Source organism: Aplidium turbinatum, chromosome 5 (assembly GCF_918807975.1).
Source record: "Aplidium turbinatum chromosome 5, kaAplTurb1.1, whole genome shotgun sequence".
In the NCBI taxonomy this organism is placed as follows: domain Eukaryota; kingdom Metazoa; phylum Chordata; class Ascidiacea; order Aplousobranchia; family Polyclinidae; genus Aplidium; species Aplidium turbinatum.
This window is the reverse complement of record NC_137476.1, coordinates 12,909,244-12,933,735: the sequence shown is the minus strand read 5'-3', so window position 1 is coordinate 12,933,735 and position 24,492 is coordinate 12,909,244. Positions and strand designations below refer to the sequence as shown.

At 38.4% G+C, this 24,492-nt stretch overlaps 1 protein-coding gene across 1 annotated transcript in view; it reads right to left on the bottom strand.

The window, feature by feature from the left end:
• Window positions 1–24,492, bottom strand: part of LOC145769934 (actin-related protein 2/3 complex subunit 1A-like) — a 53,350-nt gene that overhangs the window by 28,249 nt on the left and 609 nt on the right. The window contains exon 2 of the mRNA XM_082581484.1: window positions 13,568–13,742. Coding sequence (XP_082437610.1) covers window positions 13,568–13,739 — 172 coding nt within the window. The 5' untranslated portion in view covers window positions 13,740–13,742. The remainder of the gene's footprint in view (window positions 1–13,567; window positions 13,743–24,492) is intronic.

The following is a 24,492-nucleotide window of genomic DNA, read 5'->3' as shown; positions in this document are numbered from 1 at the left end:
TCTATAGGGCATATGAACCCTGGCTACAAGTTGCTGCATAATGGTGCGACTTTGCTTATTATTAAACCTAGTCAGGGTTTTGCGGAAAACAAAGTTACTCTTCACTCAAGCCTACCACCCGCTTGCATATAGGCTGCAGTATACTTTTTACTGATGTTTAATGTAGTTATTATTTGAATCACTAAAAGTGAACTCAGTCATGTTCGGAAACTTGAATAATTTATTGATAAATCTTTCGCCGACGCAAACCTGAACTAACAACAAATACAGGCCAAACATTAAAATACAACATATTTTTCTGTTCAATATCACATTTTGTGTGAAAAGCATTGCTGGTTTATACAGCTTCACTCACGGAAACCATGACATATTTTTCTGTTCAATACAACATTTTGTGTGAAAAGCATTGCCCTACCTGCCAAGCTGATACAATCTGCAAACTTTACCAGGAATTGCACCTAAATGAACGGGCGCCACAGTGCTCCGCACCTAAATATCCAGACGCCACAATGTGCACGCCTATTTGACCGGCGCCTAACTGTCTGCGCCTAAAAGACTTGCTCCCTAGTTTAACAAGTCAATACAAAAATGCCGGAGATGATCCAATCGAAGTCATATAACAAAACAAACAAAAAATAACAGTTGATGGGTACATTTGCAGCCCTCGAAATTAGCTTCCATCTACGACAGCAAAAACATTGCCGTTGCCAAATCAACAAACCTTGGATTGCGGCGGCAATTGCCGTATGCTTTAATCAAACAAAATTTTATGCGCTTCTTCTTCATCGTGTGTCACACGACGGTAGCCCAGAGCATCACCCACGCTATTTTATGCGCTGACAATGCTCTTGTAAACTGTAAAAAGTTTGCAACCTTATAAATACTGGCTTAATTGTTACGCAAAAGTTATTCTTTCATCGAATGCTTATTTTTGACCGGTGTCGTTGCGAATATAAAAAGTGGTACAAAATTGGATAAATGGTTCTTCGGCAGTAAAGGAAAGTAATGCTTCCGATCATATGGCATCACGCGTTCATGAACGGGCAGTTTTGCGTCTTGAAGTATTCCAGTGACGACGCAACAACCTCATCCTTCGATGATTCCGATTCTGACTAGTTCTTTATCCAACAGACTTTGTGTTGCTCGCAGTATCCTAATTGTGCCAAAATTATGTTAGTGTAGCCTACTGTAACGTAAATCGAGGCAATCTTTTCGCAGAGAGCTATTGATTTGTTATCGGTACCTGATTGAGCAATTAACGTTATTTCATGATAATTTAACGTCGCTAGATGTCGAATTAATGTAAAACAAACGTAAACTTCTTATTGGGCATTGTTGTTACGCGATATAACTCTACTCGCCGGGAAAATTAAATCGATTTGTGCTGACTCGAACGTTGAATCAACCCAAAATTAACTTACTTTCCCCCCCCCCAATGAGTTATAACGTGAATCACCGTAGCAGCCGCGTATCGTGTTGATCGCTTTATCGCTACTTTTGGTATTATTACATCACAACAAATCAAACCGTGCGGTCGTGATAGACTATTCGATTATTTTTTTCTCTTTTCGTTTAACATGTTTTGGTAGTGTAACCAGGGCTGCAATTTTTGCCTTTTTCGGTGACGACGTCACTCGACACGCGCCATCACTATTCGACAAACGTCGTGCCTTACGAAAAAAAAAAGGAAAATAAAAAAGAAAAAAAAAACTGAGAGAGGACTAAACGTCGTCAGGTCGAGGAACAATCGGGGGGGGGGGCATCACGTGATGCAATCATAAGAGTGCTGACTTACGTAAACTTTCTTGCGCCAGGTACTTCAAAGCAAGGTCTAAAAGCGACGCTTCACACGAGAAACTCCCAAGGCGTCAGCGGCGCCATTTTGAACACTGCGGGAGAATGCTTTGATCGAAGTTCCAACGCCTGGCATCAAACATTTCGCTACACACGTTTTGTGCTATTCGACACAACGGATTTTTCTTTTATAGATAAAATAACCGAAGTAGGCTACTTTAATTGTCAACGTGTTTGCAAGTTTGGATTTATGTCTGACTTATGCACTTGTTGTTCCAAGATTGCAGAAATGTTTTGCGATGTGAATAAACAATAGTTAGAGCTCGACCGATATATCGGTCAGCCGATATGTATCGGCCGATATCAGGTGTAGCCGATATATCGTATCAGCTATTTTTCGCCGATAAACATCGGCCAGCAAGAGCACACTCAAAACCAGCCATACATGCCTGTAGAAGAAACACAAGTTGCTCAAACGTGCTTGCATAGCACAAACAATTGCTGTGAGAATATAATTTCCCGCCCATTCTAGTGCGCGCATCTAGAAAATGTTAATGCTGTATCCCTTAGCTTCCATTCAAGCAGGAAAAATTTCGAGTTTTACGTTGCTTCAACGATTGATGACATTTAATCAGTGTAACAAAGGTGAATTTTTCGCTAAGAATCGATGGGAGTGCGGGTGTACTTCTACACTAACCACGCACAGCTTATTTCAAGTCTTACGTCACAATGACTGGCTTTGATCTCCGAGTGATATTGATAAGACAAGATTCGTTACAAAATTAAATTATACGAGTAGGCTATCGCAGCAAGATGCAGCAAAATTTGTCAAGTTTTGGTATTACAGTAAGAAAGAAAAGGTCCAGGGAAAATTAACTTTCGTTCACATGACATGCAAAAATAAACCCAAAGAAAAAATCCTAGTGAAACTTTGCACAGAAGAAAATAGTAGCGTCATTGTAGAAGTTTTCCGATTTGTGCCCAGAGCATTGTTACGCAAGAAGCCACACGACCTCTTTCGGTAGAAGTTATGCGGCGTAATTAAGCAAGCAACCACCTGCACCGAGTCTCGGGCGGGTGGGCCGCGCCCGCCGGACATTTAAGGAATTAAAAAAAAAATTAATTCAATTTTAAGTCCAAAAATTTCTGTAACCATCTGCCACCTTCTAATACTAGCCTACTTACCTTATTCGCAAGGTTTTGCCGCCATATGATAGGCCCTACTAGACCTACTAATTAACCGATTAGTTTTCGTCAATTATTGCCATGTTACATTCATGCAACGTTAATCAATGTTGATTCGCCGTTAAACGAGCAAAAGTGTCCAGCCGCGCGGTTTGTCTCCACTCTGCCACTCGTAAGCCCAGTGCTATAAATCAAGTAAATTGCGCAAACCTGTGAGGAACTTCATTCGCAGCAAAAGTCTGACCGCAATTTCCACTGCTGTTACATCGTTTTAACATCGCCAGATGTTAAATCGGTTTAAAAACTGTAGCATTGTTCTTCAAAGGAGTAATTTTCTCTCAAACGACGTCATCAATTAATTCTGCTGCTAAAATGCTCTATTTTGTCGTCTCAACCATGACAGTTGCGTCTGTTACGTCACTGATATTAAACTGTGCACTACTGCACACGTGTTGGTTTGGCCGGATGAAACCGTTGGTTGTCATTAGTTGCAATTCAGCTCCTTCGTTATATAACTGTTCTAATTGTAGATTCAATGTAAGCTCGGTTCAATAGCGCAGTTTATCGCTAGATATTTGCAATTTATAGTAGTAGGAACTAGGAAGCCTAGATCTTGGACCTTGGTGGTAGGAAAACAACAGTGGAGTTCTACATTATTATTGGTGATCACGACGTGACGTGCAGTATGTGTTCGCCCGCCCAGCTATTTTGAAAACTCGGCGCCTATGACAGCAACCAATGCATAAACTTTCTTGGACTGGTTTGTTGCTTAATAACCTTGTTGGTAACAAATTTTTCGTAGTTGATATATATCGGCCGATATATATCGGTATCGGCCTAAAAATTTCATAAATATCGGTATCGGCCTGAAAAAGTGATATCGGTCGAGCTCTAACAATAGTAGACAGATAAACACGGTTGCAACTTGACTTCCATCCACTAAAAGGGTTTCTGTGATTACGTAATGGGCGATTTTGCATTTGCATTCACAAAAGCACACAACCCAGCTGGCAAACCCCGTCGTTTTTACATTGATTCAACGTCTGCAGGCGTTGAATCGAAAAAACGAGAAGCGAAAAATATACTAGAGTACGGTAGTCTATCACGAGTCACGACCGCACTGTTTGATTTGTAGTGATGTAATAATACCAAAAGTAGCGATACGCAGTACGCACGCTGTTACGTTAAATAACCCAGGGGGAAAAGTAAATTAATTTTGGGTTGATTCAACGTTCGAGTCAGCACAAATCTATTTAATTTTTTTAGCGGGTTACATTGCGTACCCAGACAGCAAAAATCAATATTTTTACATTGATTCAACGTCTACAGACGTGAAGTCAATGCAAAATAACAAATTTTGCTGCCTGCGTAACAAGGCCTAAGAAGAAATTTACGTTTGTTTTACATTAATTCGGCATCTAGCGACTTTGAATTATCATAAAATAACGTTAATTGTTCAACCAGGAACCGGTAACAAATTAATATCTCACTGCGAGATATTAATTTTGCCTTGATTGCCTTGATTTACGTTTACTTTTTTAACTTGACCCCGTAGCTTTTCTAATTCCGGTTTGTTTCCGTCATAAAATTTTTTACAAATTTTGCAAAATACCACACTAACTTTTCCTTCTTTTTGATGATCCATAGCAGGTAAATTCAACTTTTTAACTGTATCTTCTTTCACGATGATTTATATTCGCAACGACACCGGTAAACAATAAGCATTCGATGAAAGAATAACTTTTGCGTAACAATAAGCCGGTATTTATAAGGTTGCAAACTTTTTACAGTTCACAAGAGCATTGTCAGCGCATAAAATAGCTTGCGTGATGCTCTGGGCTACCGCCGTGTGACACGCGATGAAGCGCATAAAATTTCGTTTGATTAAACATTTAAGCATACGGCAATTGTCGCAGCAATCCAAGGTGTGTTGATTTGGCGACGGCTATGTTTTTGCCGTCGTAGATGGAATCACTCAACCAGCGTGCAATTAAAAACTTAAAGTAAGTGACTCTGATACCACACAACTTGTGCGGTAACTCGCGGCCAAACGCTTATAATCTGACTCTTGTGACGTCATATTACTATTCGACAAACAAGCGTAGAATTTTTGGTCGTTCGACAAGAAAGAAAAAATCGCAGCCCTGACTGTAACTTTTTCGTAATAAACGTTCGCAGCAATTGCCGAGGCAATTTCAACTGTTGCCGTTTGGCCTCGTCTACGTTTTTGCAAAGTAAAAATATGGTAATTTCGTAGACTGTGTGAGTGTTCACAGCAAGTAAAATAGTCCGAGGTGAGGTCTTGGTGTGGTGTTTTTGCTGATTAAACTCCTGCTGATTAAACTGTTTCTGCTGATTAAACTCTTGCTGCGCGTAAATCAAACAGGAAAAAATTTTGAACAATTTTTGTCCGAATTAAATGCTCATTTTGCGACGGCATTTTTATTGCCGTAGCAGAATGGCCATTATGACGTTTGCGGCGGCATTTACCACAGCAATTGCCGTGTGCCGCCGCTAAATTCGAGGACTGCATTTGGAAATTATGGCTGATTATTATTATCAGGTAGGCTATAAAAACACCTTAATCTTAATGCTAAGCAACAGAAAGATTGTTAAATTAACTTTTAAATTGGGTGATCAAACTGAACATTCATTTCTCTATTGTGAGCTAATTCCTTTCAATATACATAACTACTAGGGCGATTTTTTGTCACTAAAGTTACTTTTTTTTGGGTTGTACCAATTAACAAAAGAAATGTAGAAGTTAGAATCAAAATTTCATGGTTGTGGGGTAGGGTGTTGCAGGCGCCCCATGAAATTTAAATCTTGGTTTCACCATGCTTACCTTTTTTGTGAATGTGTTTAGATCAGTATATATACCACAAATATGAAGTTTCATCGATGTTTACCTCCACCGCCGGGCGCCGAGGCCATTTTGAGGTCCACTTTTTGAAATTTTTCATGTCTTTTGCCACTAGATGGCATTGTATAAGTTTTGCAATATTGGGGGTATATTTAAAAGATGCACTATGATGTTCTGAATTGTTAAAAAAAAAATTGGAGAAATGGGATAAGTACATAGATCCAAAAATAGTCAAGTTTTGTCACTAATTGTTTGCACAATACTGGCCCTAGTGGTGAAAATAAAAATATCTTAAAAACTACTCATCATATTGTTATGGAACTTGCATGCACCCCATTTTTATGGGTAAGGAATTTGATTTTAACAATAATTTTGCAAAATATTACCACTAGAGGGCGGTAATTCTAATTTTGAACTATTTTCCTGTGAAAAGGCGATATTGTTGCATTTCTTGAGCTGTGCTATCTGAAAAATACAATTTCATGGCTTATGCACAACAAAATTTATTTAATTGTAAAGAAACTACATCCATGCACTAAATTGCACTATATCAATAAATCCAAACGGGTAATGTGAGTCTTAGTTAACACAATTTCCGCAAAGGCAGTTGTGCATCTTCATTGTGTTGATAAACGACGTTTTCTAAGATTTGGTATCTTCTTTTGATCCTCCTTTTTTTTTATTTTGCTAGATGAAGAAAGTCGGATACCAGTTTTACCCCTCTCTCTGCTGAACCATTGCACTTATGATACCATTAGCAGAAGCATAGCCATCATCTATTTCCCACTCTTTCGGGTGTTTGGCAAGAAAAGTTGTTGAAATGTGCAAAAGTAACACTGAGCAGTAACACTGATAGTTTTGTCTACTGCAGCATAGCTTTTGATGTTACTTACCAGTTGCAAATCTTCTCGGGGTGCTGATGCAACAATTGGACAGTTGAACCACCATCCATTAAATACAAAAGTCGACAAATTGCTCTATTTTTTGTATTTGTGACTTGGAAATGATTTCTTGTGGTAGAAAGTCTTGCAGCATTACTATCTTATAGCAATAGAGCTGGTTTCCCATTCACCTTGCTCGATGGACTGCACCACATTTCATGAAAAATTTTTATGTCAGGCCTTAAAACTCGTGTTTTTTTCTGGCAACCATCGTGGCCTATCGAGAGCTCCTTCTCGGCGGCCAAATTTGCATGTTTGGAGGCCAAAATACAAATAACGATAACACATGCAAAATGGTCACTTAGTGTTGTTGAAGTCTGGGCGACGTCCTGCTATAGAATCGTTGTACCACGCAATAACTCCTTTATCGGGATTGTAATCCGGTATTGCGGGACCATCTAACGACACTAAATTGTTTCAACTGCATACCGCCTTACATAAAACCTGACCATTATACCCTTGTGATGTCACCATTGAGGGTGTGAAGTCACTAACCCACAGCGAAAACATTTCTCAACTCTGACGACACGTGTTTTCCCCTCGGATGTCAACTAACCTACCCAGATAACAAAATCCGTCATTTTTACATTGATTCTACGTTTGCAGTCGTTAAATCAGGGTAAAAATGACGAATTTTGTTGTCTGGGTAGTTCTCCTTTTTAACAACATTCAGTGTCCGACAACATTGAATCGACATAAAAACAACGATATTGCCAGCCGATAACACTTTGTTAAAATAAACTACGGGTCTACGGAAATTACAAACAAGACCTATACAGACGAAATCGGTTAATAGTATACTGCTTAAACGTATCAATCGTTTATTTGAATCAAAACCTGAAATCCCAAACCAAATCCAATCTGATGTTAAGTAAAAACATCGGTTAAGCGCATACTGCTTAAAAGAATAAGTCGGATAAAAGCATCAGGATTTGCTTCCAGTTTGCATACTTCATTCATTTAATCGTATAATTATACCCGTTAGCGAAAAGAGAATGTCTCTTTTTTGCTTCGCATTATTGTCTGCAATGGTCAAAGGCAAAATGAAGCAAAGGTGAGACAGACGCATGCGCTCAAAACAAAGACAAGTGTCTGTAATCCCAGGCCATAATCTTATGTGCTAGACATCGCACTGCCAACGACCAATTTTCGCACAGCTGGGCTTCATTAAAACAAAAGAGCACACAAAAGGAATAATCACACTAAAGAAGTTTAAATGCTTTTGATGTGTTTTGATGTCATCCGTAGGCGACTGACATGGACAAATTATTTCGGCTTAAGAGGGAAGTGTTGGAAAGCATGTCCAAAAGTTTTTACCAGAAAACTTTGGAGAATTTTTTTTAAATTGCTGAAAAAAAGTAGCCTACTGTTGTGAAATGCAGTGCATAATTTCATTTGTGCAGTTTCGTTCAGTTGAAGAACATTGCAAATTAATTATTTTACCAGACAGCGCAAAAGACTTGAAAAAAAACTTTGCGATTTCAAAACAATGAGTGTGAGCCGTGTTTTTCTACAGTACCACTATTTTCGTAGGTCACGTTCCATACTCAAAAACTACACAGCTGGTACTAGCTAAAAATAGCACGCTTGAATCAAAAACGTCAACGTCAAAGTTCGCGTTGTGATGTCACAGAGATCGGTGAGATTAAAAGAAGTCCGATTGCCGCAGTTTGCAGAAAAATGCTTTGATCATACCTGCTCAGCCAAGTCAGCAAAGCTGGTCTGTTTTACATTGTTTCAACGTTTGCAGATGATAAATCAATGTAAAAAGGACCAGTTTTGATGGCTGGAACATACAGCATAGTGTTATGTAACACAGAACTAGTAAACTCTTTAAAGTTTAACCAGAATTGTAAACAGTTGTAGGAAGCATCAGTTGTAATGTGCGTTGCAGCCTAGTCGGCACAGACATCTTCCCAACAATTACGCCCATTCACAATAAACCTTTTTTTTTAGTAAATTGGTTAAACGAATCAATCGTATAATCGTATCAAAACGTCTGGCAAATAGGTGATTCGATTAAGCGATTTCGTCTGTAGCTGGTGATCGCAGCTAGATATTTTCCATACAATAGCAAATGTTCCCGCACAATACAACAGTGGTGATCCTCAAGAGTTGGGATTATTAGTAACAACTCAAAATAGAAAAATGGAAGCACTTATAAATTTTGAGAGAGATATGCAAAATTATCAGAGGGGGGATAACACAGAACTTCTAGACCTGATGGCGGTGGTGTACATTGGAATCAACAGTGGACAGAGCAACTGCATGAAATGTGGTGCAGTCCACCGAGCAAGGTGGATGAGAAAGCAGCTCTATTGCTATAAGATAGTAATGCTGCAAGACTTTCTACAACAAGGAATCATTTCCAAGTCACAAATACAAAACATAGAGCGATTTGTTGACTTTTGCACTTTTGTATTTAATGGATGGTGGTTCAACTGTCCAATTGCTGCATCAGCACCCCGAGAAGATTTGCAACTGGTAAGTAACATCAAAAGCTATACTGCAGTAGACAAAACTATCAGTGTTGCTGCTTTAAAAGCTTTAGGTAGACACACATGCATAGGCGCCGACTTTTATTTTTGCACGGGGTGGCGGATAGCACAATATGGCAACCTAAAAACTTAAGCCATGGGAATTCGCTTTCCCACGATTTTTGATAGCTTCTCCCTTCAACAGCGATTATCCTGCTTGTGCTCGGTTCTTCCACCTCCTTGATCATGCTAACGCCTTTTGGCAGTGGCACACTTTCGTTTCGTTCAGGCGTTTGGTCACTTTCATGCTGGCTGAAATCCTGACTAGACGCAACAAAAAATGACTCAATGGAAGGCTGCAATTTTGAACGCTTTTTCGGTGGCACCTTTAAGCTGAATAAAACTGGAATGTCGGCGAAAACTTTTACTGGACTTTTCGTGATTTTTTCTATGATGTAACAAGCAACTCCTATGTCAGATCAATAAATTCCCGCCTCAGACTTTTACTGGACGACTTTTCGTAATTTTTTCTATGATGTAACAAGCAACTCCTATGTCAGACCAATAAATTCCCGCCTCACAGTTTGTCACGCCATATTACTGCATGAAGTAGATAACAAAGTAGAAATTAAAGCATGAAGTAGATGACAATACACTCCAATTGAAATCGGAAAATAATTCAAAATGCAAAATCTTGAGTAATTGAAAAAGGTTGCTTTTATTATTGGGAATTGGCAGGGGGTGTAGCTTTCCTCAAATAGAATCATGTAAACGTGGAAATTTGCAGAACGTTAAAACTGCTACTTTACTAAGTGCACTTTTTAAATGAAACTCAAAAAGTTTCGAAAATTGCATTTTTTTAATGAAATTTGAAAATAGATATTTATTTATTCATTTAGGCCTTTAGGGGGTGGAGCTTTCAATCATCGAGATAATTTTAATTCCAAGTATTTGATAGCTGTCGTAATTTATAGCGATATTATAAGCAGTTTAATAATTTTAAAAAAAAAATTTTGAGGGAGGCAATGGAAAGATCGTATTTTATTGATTAATAAATCCCATTGTAAACCTAACAAATGTAACAATGACTTATGACAAGTAACAAATAAAACGATCGCAACAACAACAAGGAAAAAACTCGTAGCCACGTGTTGCGTAATCTTCACGTAGCTTGCTTGATGTTACGCGAGTATCATGCTTGTGACAAAAACAATCATTTTCTTCGCAATACTGTATTGGTTTACCCCTTGCTTCACATTGACTTGGAGCGAAAACCAATGATCAAAAAAAGATTGAAACGTCCGTTCAAATTACATTTATTTGCAGTAAGTAATGTAACCTAAACGGGGTGGCTGCCACCCCGCCACAGCGGTTACGGGGTGGTGTGGCCACCCTGTATCCCCGTAAGTCGGCGCCAGTGCACACATGGTATGTAACTGGGGAGCTGATCCCCTTAGGTCTATGAGACAAACAAATCACTATGGATGAAAAGGAAGCTTTGGCTGGATCTCTGCTGCGTTTAAATGCAAGTGTCGATGGCCAGGTTACAAACAAGTTTGGTAATGGATACGGAAAGCCAGAGCTGCTAGACATTGTTAATGATAACTCATTGTCATTGTGCTCATATGCAAATGCCAGCAGAAAAATGTTTTTTGAACTTTTGCACATTTCAGCAACTTTTCTTGCCAAACACCTGAAAGAGTGGGAAATAGATGATGGCGCGCCTGCAACACCCTATTGTGGGGTCAATAATTAAAAAGTTATAAAGTTACTAAAAGTCACTTTTTGTGCTTTTAGGTTACTTTTCATTTGTTAGGTCACTTTATTTTGCATACGTTTTTTGCCTAATTCCCCTATTCATTCATCTTCATTGCTACTGGAGAGATGAATTTACATTCTATGAATCTATGTAATGCTAAAAATTTTAATATATCTTCTACTATGGTACGGATTTAAGGTTTGCACAAGCCCATGCTTGTTCATATTGCGTGTATTCTCGAAATATTAGCAAACGTTAAGTAATTTTTTCGATGAAACAAATTGTGTTTGTAACGAATGGAATTAAGTAACAAAAGTAGATGACACCATTTAATGGCTTTAATAAACTAAATAGGCACTGCATCTGAAATCCATAGCAGAGCATAAATATACCTTCACGTAACGGCAACAGAAAACTATACTAGCACCACCCTACTTCAACACAAGCAACGTGTTAATGGTAACTCAACAAACATGTTGTAAAGGAAGACGCGACCTTATACTTGAGCGGCGGCGCTGCAATCAACACAAAGCCTTAAGCAACAGAACAGAACTTTATTTGTTAACTACAGTGTTAACTGTGTTAACATAGTGTTCACTATATTTAGCCACTTGTTTTCTTTGCAACAGCTAAAGTGTTTGATTGACAGAAATTTCCTGCCAGAGAATATAGAATATATGTAATTTGAACGTGTAATTATAATTTGAGCATAAATTGAAACTAATTTAGATGCTTTTTATGTTGAATTGCTGCTATTTCTTTCACTTTCTTGTTTTCTTTAAATAAAGTTATTTTTTGGTTACTTTTTCGCAAAATTAAAGTTACTTTTTTGAGTTTTTCAGGTTACAAAAAATTGCTCTAATAATTACATATGCCACTGTGATTTTACAATTTTCCAAAAAGGGCTTTCTCTGAATCGGATTCTCCCAATAGTACCAGACCCGCTCAATGCTCAGTTGCTCACCTATAAAAAATGTAGGCAGTACATGCTTTTGAAACTGAAAGTCAAAGAGTATTAATTGGATGTTATTGTATTAAAAGAAAAAGTACAGGTATGGTAATATATACTTCAGCCGAGAGTTTTTGCATAAATCCAACTACTTTAAGAAATAGCAAAAGGGGACCGTTAAAATTAAGTCTAAAAACTCTACACAAACTATACACTGGGGTCATCAATAATCAATGTTGTAAACAAGAGATCTAATACAAACAGAAATAGCAAAAGGGGGCCGTTAAAATTAAGTCTAAAAACTCTGCACAAACTATACAGGCTTACAGGGTCATCAATTATGGGAGCAAGTCTTTTAGGCGCAGACAGTTAGGCGCCGGTCAAATAGGCGCGCACACTGTGGAGTCTGGATATTTAGGTGCGGAGCACTGTGGTGCCCTGACATTTAGGTGCTATTTCTAGCAAAGTCTGCAGATTGTATCAGCTTGGCAGGTAGGACAATGCTTTTCACACAAAATGTTATATTGAACAGAAAAATATGTATTGCCTTCCGTGAGTGAAGTTGCTTAAACCAGCACTGTTTTTCACACAAAATGTTATATTGAACAGAAAAATATGTTGTATTTTAATGCACGTGTTGGGCCTGTATTTGTTGTTAGTCCAAGTTTGCGTCGGCGAAAGCTTTATCAATAAATTATTCAAGTTTCCGAACATGACTGAGTTCAATTTTAGTGAGTCAAATAATAACTACACTAAACACCAGTAAAAAATATACCGTAGCCTTTATTTAAGCGGGTGGTAGGCTTGAGTGAAGAGTACCGTAACTTAGTTTTCCGCAAAGCCCTGACTAGGTTTAATAATGAGCACAGTCGCACCATTCATTATGCTTGCAACTTGTAGCCAGGGTTCATATTATGCCCTATGGAAATGTATTCATGTAGTAGAGCGTTGTCTCATACGTACTCGCCACATGACCAATTCATCCCGAGTAGAAGTAATTGCGAAAGATAACAGATTAAGTAAACTTCCATCTGCCTGCAACCTGTGTTTATGATGCATAGCAAGTGTCCTGTGCAGATGTGCTAATATCAAGAGTAGTAGAGCGTTGTCTCGAACCTCATCTCCACATGCGTATTAACAAAACAATATATTTTTTTGTTCAATATATGATAACATTTTGTGTGAAAAGCATTGCCCTACCTGCCAAGCTGATACAATCTGCAGACTTTAGTAGGAATAGCACCTAAATGAACGGGCGCCACAGTGCTCCGCACCTAAATATCCAGACGCCACAGTGTGCACGCTTATTTGACCGGCGCCCAACTGTCTGCGCCTAAAAGACGTGGACCCTCAATAATCAATGTTGTTAACAAGAGATCCGATACAAACACTGGCAAAGGAGGCAAACGTGGCCTAAGGAACCATGTTCACAGTTCAGCTACCAAATTATAAAACCATGTTCACAGATCAGCTAACAAAAATAGTCTACCATTTGTTAAATACAGTTGTTTGAAGTTGTAATGTTAACTAATTATTGAAGACCCTGTATACTATAGTGTATAATATAGAAGCATGCAATTAAGTACTTATGCATGGTACCAGTAACTTTCAAGGTGTGTTCGCATAAAGTGTGCAGTAAATTCCATTTCTTTCCTGATTTTTGATATATCAGAATGTCATTACTGTTTGGGCTTAAAGCAACTTGAGTACGATCATGATTCCAAGCATGGCAAACAATCGGTTTTATTCCAAAACTGAAAACATCTGCCATCACCTAATAACAATATAAATTATAGGTTAATTGGATAATTTATAACATATATATATAACACCCATAGTATAAAGATATACAGCAGAATTGGTCTAATTCAACTTTGCTCAAATGCTTATATTTTGTTAGTTTCAGCAGAATTCCTGTCTTATACATACTCTCTACTTTGTCCAATTCACCACTTATATAAGTAATTTATCACTTTAATATCTCTGGAAAACCTTTGTTTGGCTAATTCACCTAATTTAATGCACATCAGAATTGGATCAATGACAATTGTAATTGAATGTAATTAATTTCACACTTTCATGAAATTTAGTAATAGTAATTGAGACTTTTGTGTGTAATTGTAATTGCAAAGTATCTTATTTCATTCCAGGCTCATTTTAATACGGAGTAATTGAAGCATTGTAAAGTCATTACTCCATGTAAAACTTATTTTACGTTTGACCGATTTACAGCAATTAATCTGACGTAGGTAGGTTTTTCCGGGAGCAAGTCTTTTCAGGGTTGAGAAAAACCCGGGTTTTTTTGGGTTTTATTGGTTTTTTTTTAAAAAGATGCAAAAAAAAGGTAGATTCATGCTTATTTCACCTCAAAACTACTTTTTACGAATGAAGTGCCTTTCACTCACAGTACATGCTTGCATAACTCAATAAAATAATGCACTAGGGCTGTTGTTGCTTGAATGTTGCATCCTCCATTAATTTCAAGATCAAGTTGGATGTTGCATCATCCACTGATTTCTATACCAAGTTGATGCTACTGTGGTAAAAATCACATTATTGCATCATTTGCTTTAGATTTGAAGGCAAGGAGCATTTATGCCATCATGTTTAAATATTTTTTATCATTTATATATAATTATATATAGTAATGGATGAGCCATTGAGCGATTGCGTGGCCAATGGCCATTTAGGCAAATGCTCTGAAACAGCCATGCGTTAGAATCCAGAATCTGTAATTGGTAAATAGCCTCCTAAATTGCAATTCACATCATATATACAGACTACAGTAGAGTAGTACTTTCACCGGTTTAACTATAGTGCCTTCTTGCATAAATGAGTTTTAGTGTAGTATACACAAAGTGACATTAGTTGATTTTTGTGCACTGTACAATATCCACTGCGTTTTCAGTTTATTCTTGGAAATTTACTTCACAATCACATCCTTAAGTCCTAATTTAAAGTTTGTTTTAAGTACCTTGTAGTGTTTTTGTTCATTTTTTTAATTTTCCAATAAAAACTGGACAAATATGATGCTCTGGGTTTTTTTATGGGTTTTTTTGGGTTTTTTTAAGTGGGTTTTATTAAAAAAACCCACCCAGGTTTTTTTGGGTCGGGTAAAATACCAACAACCCTGAGTCTTTTAGGCATAGACAGTTAGGCGCCGGTCAAATAGGCGCACACACTGTAGCGTCAGGATATGTAGGTGCGGAGCATTGTGGTGCCTGTTCATTTAGGTGCTATTTCTAGTGAAGTCTGCAGATTGTATCAGCTTGGCAGGTAGGGCAATGCTTTTCACACAAAATGTTGTATTGAACAGAAAAATACATTGTTTTGTTAATGCACGTGCAATCGTGCATTTATTTGTTGTTAGTGTTGGCTTCAGTGAGTGAAGCTGCTTTATCCGACAATGCTTTTCACACAAAGTGTTATATTGAACAGAAAAATATATTGTTTTTTTAGTGCGCGTGTTCGGCATTTATTTGTTGTTAGTCCAGGTTTGCGTCAGCGAAAGCTGAATCAATAAATTATATTCAAGTTTCCGATATATATAACTGACTTCACTTTTAGTTAAGTCAAATAATAACTACACTAAACATCAGTAAAAAATATATCGTAGCCTATATTCAAGCGGGTGGTAGGCTTGAGTGAAGAGTAACTTAGAAGAAACCCTGACTAGGTTTTGCCAAAGTTGAGCTGATACAATCTGCAGACTTTACTAGGAATAGCACCTAAATGAACCAGAATGGCCCGTTTCGGTGAGTCCGATTCGATGAGTCCGATTCGGTGAGTACGATTCGGTGAGTACGATCCCTTAACAAGGGATTTTTTCAAATTTTTTTTACATTATCGGGTACCGTAGCCTAATTATCATTGCCGTTTTAGGGTTAAGGGTTAGGAGTTAGGGGTTAGAGGTTAGGAACTCACCGAATCGGACTCACCAAATAGTAGCATACCCTAAATGAACGGGCGCCACAGTGCTCTGCACCTAAATATCCTGACGCCACAGTGTGCACGCCTATTTGACCGGCGGAATGGCCCGTTTCAGTGAGTCCGATCTCTTAACAGGAATTTTTTTTAATTTTTTTTTTAATTATCGGGTACCGTAGCCTAATTATCATTGCCGTTTTAGGGTTAGGGGTTAGGAACTCACTGAATCGGACTCACTGAATCGGACTCACTGAATAGTAGCAGACCCTTGACCGGCGCCTAACTGTCTGCGCCTGACTGTCTGCGCCTGACTGTCTGCGCCTGACTGTCTGCGCCTGACTGTCTGCGCCTGACTGTCTGCGCCTGACTGTCTGCGCCTGACTGTCTGCGCCTGACTGTCTGCGCCTGACTGTCTGCGCCTGACTGTCTGCGCCTGACTGTCTGCGCCTGACTGTCTGCGCCTGACTGTCTGCGCCTGACTGTCTGCGCCTGACTGTCTGCGCCTGACTGTCTGCGCCTGACTGTCTGCGCCTGACTGTCTGCGCCTGACTGTCTGCGCCTGACTGTCTGCGCCTGACTGTCTGCGCCTGACTGTCTGCGCCTGACTGTCTGCGCCTGACTGTCTGCGCCTGACTGTCTGCGCCTGACTGTCTGCGCCTGACTGTCTGCGCCTGACTGTCTGCGCCTGACTGTCTGCGCCTGACTGTCTGCGCCTAACTGTCTGCGCCTAACTGTCTGCGCCTAACTGTCTGCGCCTAACTGTCTGCGCCTAACTGTCTGCGCCTAAAAGACGTGGACCCGTTTTTCCAGCATATTAAAAATTATTTAATGATAAACGGCCAAAAAAGTTTTGTAATACAGTGTTGTCCGATGAAAAATTTTGTTCCTATTTTTTTTAAAATTAAGGTCACTGGAGAGAAATTTAAAGGTTCCAGAAATAAACAGAAGGTAAAGCCTGCAGTAGTAATGCCAAAACTGGAGTTTGAGAGGGCAAAGATCTTTTTATACAGGCATTGTAAAAAGTGGTGGGAAAACGGCGTTTCAGAATAAGCTAGCAGTTGGTACATAAAAGAACACTAAAGCTAATATTGGTGAAATATTGCTGATGAAATTGGAGTTGTGATTGGAGAAAAAAGTTACTGAGCATTATATGTCAACACTTGAAAGAGTTGATTAGCCTACCTATGTTGACGATTATTTTGCGAGACATTAAGATCCTCACCATGGAAACTTGAATCAACAAGTTTCCATTCATCAAAAATGTCAACAGACATGACCTTAATCTCTATGAAAAAGAAAGTTTGCTTGCATTGATACCAATTAGCAGTTTTGATGCAAAAACAAGTTACATATCTGGAAGAATGTAGGTAAAAGTCTATATAGAAAAAATCCACACAGAAAATATCCATATAAAAAAATAAATGAAAAATATTTATACAGAAAAAAGGGCCGATCAAAAATTCCAACATCGGGGCAACTGATGCACTCTAGCCTGCGCCTTTGTTTCAAGCGTGCTATTTTTAGATCTGTTGCAAAGTGATTATTTCTTTTGTCCAATCTTTCGCCTTCACAACGTTCAGTTGAGCAAAAATTAAATCTTTATGGCACGACGTTTTGGCCTAAGATCACAGCACGGGATTACTGTTGCTTGTTTTTTTTTCAATGGCAAGCATCTGTCTGGTGACTTTTGCACGTGGTAGACAGTTCTGTGAATAAAAGGGAAATTCTCCTTTCGCGTACCGGTAATCATTTATCACACGACTCATTGTCTTTGTTCAGGTGTTTGTAAGCAAAGACAAAAATACAATTACATGAATGAAGTACACAAACGAGAAAGCAAATCCTGATACACTTATCCGATATATTCATTTAAGTGGGATGTATGTTAAACCGATAGTTTTACTCAGTGGTGGATTTCTAGAAGATTAGCTTCCGGAGCGCTAGTTTTTTACTTTCCAAATGCGCTAGGTGCGTAGAAGAAATTCAGAAATATGTCTTTATAAGACTTTGAAACAACACACTTGATGTACCTAAAACGTTGCTAAAGTAAGTATCATGGTCTATAGATGGTATAGCGTTGTTCAATGCAAATATTCATATTTTAGTGAAACAATAATACGAAAAAATACAAGTTATAGTCTATACAATAGAAAAAAAAAAGAAAAAAAAATTGTTTTTAGTTTTTTCCACGTTTGATTTTTCAAGTTATAGCCTACAATTTTTAAGACACTTATCGTATTCCAAATCATAAAACCTCTGGCGACTTCGGGTCTCAATTGCCGGGTTACGTCCATGGCGTAATCAGGATCCAACATATAATACTTCGCTGGTTAAAAATTTCTCAGTGGAAGACGGATCATTCGTATAAAGAGTAACCTTGAAACAGTTACAGTGTGTAGAGAAGCAAGGACAGATGTCAGTATGAGGTTCATTTGTGAAACTCCGCGCTCACACTCGCTCGATGAAATTGGAAGGGATTATAGTGACGTTATCAAATTTTGAAGACTCTGGGATCTTCTTTTCGTAGTTATGTATTCACGAAGTCCTCTCACAGCAGCTTCGCGTTCATCTAAGCACAATCTCTTTGCCACTTCAATGATTTCGTTTTCTTCGTGTGTCATTACTGTGTCCTCTAGCCAAGTAGTTGAATCAAGTATTTTTCAGCTGTTAATAAACAGGGTTCGATCTTAGCGCTGGTCCTCTGGCCAATGTCTAGTGCGAGTTCCCTGCAGACCAGTACGAATCGTTTCGCACTGGTCTGACTGTCCAGTGTGAAAATATCATTGTATTATGCAGGCCTCGAAATTCGTTTTTGTTGACGGCGGACAAACGTGTCCGGTCTGAGCAAGCTATCTCGGCGGACAAATCAAGTCTCACGGCGGACATACCAGTTTTAGCGTCGATCGTCATGCTTAATCACTTTATCTTATAATTCTTCGTCATTTGAGAACTATAGCCACGGTACGGATTAGAAGGCTTTTTAAAATTTCAGCAAAGTCACTGCCTCTGAAAAGCTTTCATCAGACCAATGACGTGCGCTTGAAGAGTCAAGGCGCCGTATAGCTGCTTAATACGCTCCATAACTAATAACTTCCACCAAACGAGGTAGTGTGGCTTCTTGCGTCACAATGCTCTGGGTACGAGTGAGAAAACTTCTACACTGAAACGCTACTATTTTCGGGTCTGCTACTATTCGGTGAGTCCGATTCGGTGAGAGCCTTTTTCGGTGAGAGCCCTATTCGGTGATTTTTTTTTTGAAAATTATCGGGTACCGTAGCCTAATTAAAACCCCTAACCTCAAAACCCCAAACCCCAAACCCAAAAACCCAAACCCCCCAAAACTCCCAAAAAAACCCAACCCCCCCAAAAAAACCCAAAACCCAAACCCCCAAAACCCAAACCCCCCAAAAACCCAAACCCCCCAAAAACCCAAACCCCCTAAAAACCCCCAAACACCCCAAAAACCCAACCCCCCCAAAAACCCAAACCCCCTAAAAACCCCAAAACCCCCAATAGTTTTTTTCACGCCGCTTTGAGATTTCATTTCGGTCATTTTCATTTCGCCTATCATGTAAACGTAGCCTAAGACTTGAACTTGTTGCGCGTGATTAGTGTAAAAGTACCGGTACTCCCATCGGTTTTTAGCGAAGAATTCACCTTTGTTACGCTGATTCAATGTCACCAATCGTTGAAGCAACGTAAAGATCGAAAGTTTTCCTGCTTGAATGGAAGCTAAGAGATACAGTATTCACATTTTCTGGATGCGCGCTAGAATGCACGGGAAATTATATTTTTGCAACAATTGTTCGTGCTATGCATATTGCATAGGGATGCACAATTCAGAATACCTGGCTATTCTAGAATATTCTAGAATACTTAATTTCGAATCTCTTCTGAAATTACACGGCAATTTTTTCCAAATAATATCGAACCAAAAGCAAAAATATTTGTACTTTATTTTGAATTGTATTAGTATCACATGTCAAACAGTGTACAACATATTATAAATCAAGCATCATACGATCAGACGGAAACACGACTTCTGATAACTGCGTGTCTGCACTTCTGATAACTGCACAAACCCTATGAAGGAAGAAAAAAGTCGCTTGGAACAAACAGTCCAATGAAGAAAAAAGTCGGCGTGCAAGACGGAAAATATCAACTTTACGTTTGTTTAACGTCGCACACTGTTCATTTAACAGATTTATTTTCGAATCCTGATATCCGAAAAGAAACTGCAAATGCGATTCGAATACATTGAGATTCGAATCTCTAAGATTCGATATTCTGTATTGTGCATCCCTAGCTATGCAATGACGATTTCTATCGATATTTCTCGGCAGACAAATATGACCGATCTAGATGGTACTTCCCGCGGACATCACATGCTGTGATGGCGGACATGACCGCCGTGTCCGCCGTGAATTTCGAGGCCTGATTATGACTGTCGTTTGATCGTTTAGAGTGCGTGGTTCTCGTTTGCGCTTCTATTCAAACAAGAAAACACGTGATTTGTGCGTGTTAAACCGTAAGAAAAAGGCAGCAACATCACGTGTTAAATCATAAGAAAAAAGCAATTGCAACATGCCAACATCACGTGACGATGTTACATCGAAAGATAAAGGGGAATCGCAACAACGCGTGAGCTCTGGTAGCCTAGTACAGTACTCTCAAGAGATTTGATGCATAAAAATGTTAAGATTGTGCTAGAGTTTAGAGAGCATGTGAGTGATGAGGCATCAAATTAACTTAATAAATAGGTTAAATTAATAATGATTGATGACTGTTATTATTGAATTAGGTACTATTGAATAAGAATACCGTACTTAAGGTTTATGCAAGATTGCTTAAAGAATTCGCGTTCTGTTCAATAAAGTTCTCTTTATTATATACAAAATTTATCAGTAAACGGGACGGACCAGTGCGATCTCGTGCGGACCAGTGCAAATGGTGAGCCACTGGTCCGATTGGCCAGTGCGAAAAAAAGTTAAGGTCGACCCCTGATAAATGACAAGTCTGTTGAATTCAACAAGCGATCTTGGATGGAATTTCCTAAGTGATTATCCTACACCCTTCTCTGTTGGGTGGAAAATACCACCCTTTGGTAGGGTGGAAATTACTATCTTTCCCAATAGGCTATGGGGTGGGAATGAAAAAGTAGAAGTGGAATTTTTAGACCACCCCTAGAAGTGGTTAAAACTACACTTTTTGATTTACAGTGTAGAAGATGCGGGGATTGATTAGCGGGCTATTTCTGCAATTGTTTACATGTAATTCTACACCTTTGAACTCTAAGTTTTCTTCAGCATCCTTAGCAATGCCATAATGTTGTCCGGGTTCATTCCTTCATGTTTCAAATAATTTTGCAAGATTATTAATTTTGTTATCTGCGTCTCAAATAGTAGCCTACATGCTCTTTACAGTTCAAGGCTTAGGCTATTTCGGATAATTCTTGCGAGTGTTCGTACATCAAAGCCAAGTCCAATAAGAAATCCGTGGGTGTTATCTTTGACAAAAGTCCTTGACATTTCACACGTTCCCGAAAATCTCTTGTGTCGCTAATAGCCCCCTTTTTGAAAAATTCGACAAGTGCTGGGAAATCATTCCAGACGGCACTAACTGTGCGGAAACTCGAGGCTACCCAACGTGTGTCCAGTAGGCCTACCCTTCCGATTTTCAACAACTGCACTTCAACAGCCGCTGCACATTCACCCAATTCCCTGCTATTGTTAGGAGAAGCGTGGTAAAGGCTATAGCGTTTGTCCATAAAATATCGAAATCGATTCAAATTACTGACTGAGTTTACAGCATGACGAACCGACATTTCCAATCTATGGTTGCACAATACCACACCACAATGTCTGGAAATTAATCACAAAGCCATTTTGCTACAACATTTTTGCGACCTATCATCACAGCCGCGCCATCACATACAACACCAATCAAACAAGAAGATAAAAATGTTGTAGACATGCCATATGATTTTAGGCAGCTCTTCAGGGAATCATAGATGCCATTCGCCGTAAGAATAGCGAGCTCAACAAGACAAATACATTCACAGGTTCGCTTCCGTCAAGACTGGTACGAAGATATATTATCAGAGGGAATACCCGATTTAACGTGTTCGACTTATCAAGAATTATGGATATACTTTTACTGAACAGGGCAAAGCATAATAAGAGTATAAAATATTTGAGCTTCCGGAACGCCGTTCCGGAGAAGTCAATTTTTTGATCGAGCTTCCGGAGGGCGCTCCGGTAAGCTGCGCCCTTTTGGGGCAAATTTTTAATTTCAATTGGGGGGATATCTAAATATTTGTGTATGCCTGAAAAATGAAGGCATGCAAAAGAAAAAAATTTTTCGTCAATGTTTAGACCCTGCTGTCGGCCCCGGAACATTTGCAGGTTACCGGAATTTTGAAATCTTCATAAAATCTTAATCTTTTGTGCTAGGTAGGGCATGTTGGTATTCATTTCTATTGTTTTTGGATAATTAATCCATTTATTAAGTTTACAGACAAATTTAGACATGTTTTAAAATTTTAATTTTTGCAACGATGACAAATTTTCTTGCATTTTATGTAATTTTTGTGATTTCTGAAGGTTATGATAGTAGCAAGTTGGATTTACTGGTTCTGGTACATTCTGAAGCAATATAAATAGACTCATTAGTTAAACATTTTAACAGAAGCAATGGCTAAGGAAGTCCAGATGAAAAAATAGTATTATAATTCTTATTTATGTAACAAATTACATCACAGGCATGTAAGTATGTATGCTGTTTCTCCACCCATTAACTTGATTCCGATTATACCTTCCAGGATACTACGAAATATACCTACCTGACTCATTTTTTTGAATGTATTGTAATAGCTGAGTGTAAGAATGTCATAACGATCTTCAATAAAGGATGGTCCTTTAGAAATAGAAAAGTATGAGTCACTAAAAACATCCGAACTTCCACTTCGTTTGAATGTACTCAGACATTTTCTCTATCTCCGTACATTTCAATTTATGAATTCCACAACATCTAGTCAACTGCACAATCAACTCTACGAAGACATCATCAATATATATTCATCTGCATCTATAGCAGCCACAAATTGCAAGAAGACCATCATTGACCAAGTAAAAGAGCTTGAAACCAAAAGAAAGACTGTGAACAAAAACAAGAATAACCAGCAGATTCTTAGGTTCAATAAGTTAGAGTTAACCAACGCAAGTGACACAGTGGGCCAATTTTTATCTTGATTAAACTTTCTGGAAGATTTCCACTATTGGCCGCCTTGCCCAGCTTATGCAGGTGCTTTGTATCATTTGAGAGATTCTGCTCAACTTGAACCGAAATTTCAGGATATTTTGGTATCTATAGCTATTTCGATATATAGATATTTCGATATATAGGATATTTAGCTGGGCTATTTGAACCACTAAATAATATATACAGTATATATTATTTAATGGTTCAAATAGTCCAGCTTATGCAAACTTGCCCAATGCCCAGCTTATGCAGGTGCTTTGCATCATTTGAGAGATTCTGCTCAACTTGAACCGAAATTTCAGGATATTTTGGTATAACATATATATTATTTAGTGGTTCAAATAGTAGTGGCTCCATTTCTCATACATTTTTCCGATTGGGCCATTAAAACTGTTTGGCCCTGAAGTTGATCCATCAATGTGTTCAAAAAGTTTGCGAAGTAATAACTCGCAGTGGTGAAGTAAGCGAACTACATGCTGACAAGGTCTTCCTATACTTCTTTCGATATGGGCCATTGAACCATCCTTCCAGCTAGTATTAGAGCTCGTACCATCTCCTCAAATAACACATATGTTAGATATGTTAATTTTCATTGAGGGGAGATGATCCACGACACCTTCAGCAACACATTTTCCTGTAGAATACAAATTTTAAAGTTAAGACTTCCTAAAAAAAATTATTGAACCTAAAAATCTACTGGTTATTCTTGTTTTTTTCACAGTCTTTCTTTTGGTTTCAAGCTCTTTTATTTGGTCTAATATGGTCTTCTTGCACTTTGTGGCTGCTATAGAACCAGATGAATATATGTTGATGATGTCTTCGTAGAGTTAATTGTGCAGTTGACTAGATGTTGTGGAATTCATAAATTGAAATGTACGGAGATAGAGAAAATGTCTGAGTACATTCAAATGAAGCGGAAGTTCGGATGTTTGCAGTGACTCATACTTTTCTATTTCTAAAGGATCATCCTTTATTGAAGATCGTTATGCCATTCTTACTCTCAGCTATTACAATACATTCAAAAGAATGAGTCAGGTAGGTATATTTCGTAGTATCCTGGAAGGTAAAATCGAAATCAAGTTAATGGGTGGAGAAACAGCATACATACTTACATGCCTGTGATGTAATTTGTTACATAAATAAGAATTATAATACTATTTTTTCATCTGGACTTCCTTAGCCATTGTTTCTGTTAAAATGTTTAACTAATGAGTCTATTTATATTGCTTCAGAATGTACCAGAACCAGTAAATCCAACTTGCTACTATCATAACCTTCAGACACCACAAAAATTTACATAAAATGCAAGAAAATATGTCATCGTTGCAAAAATTAAA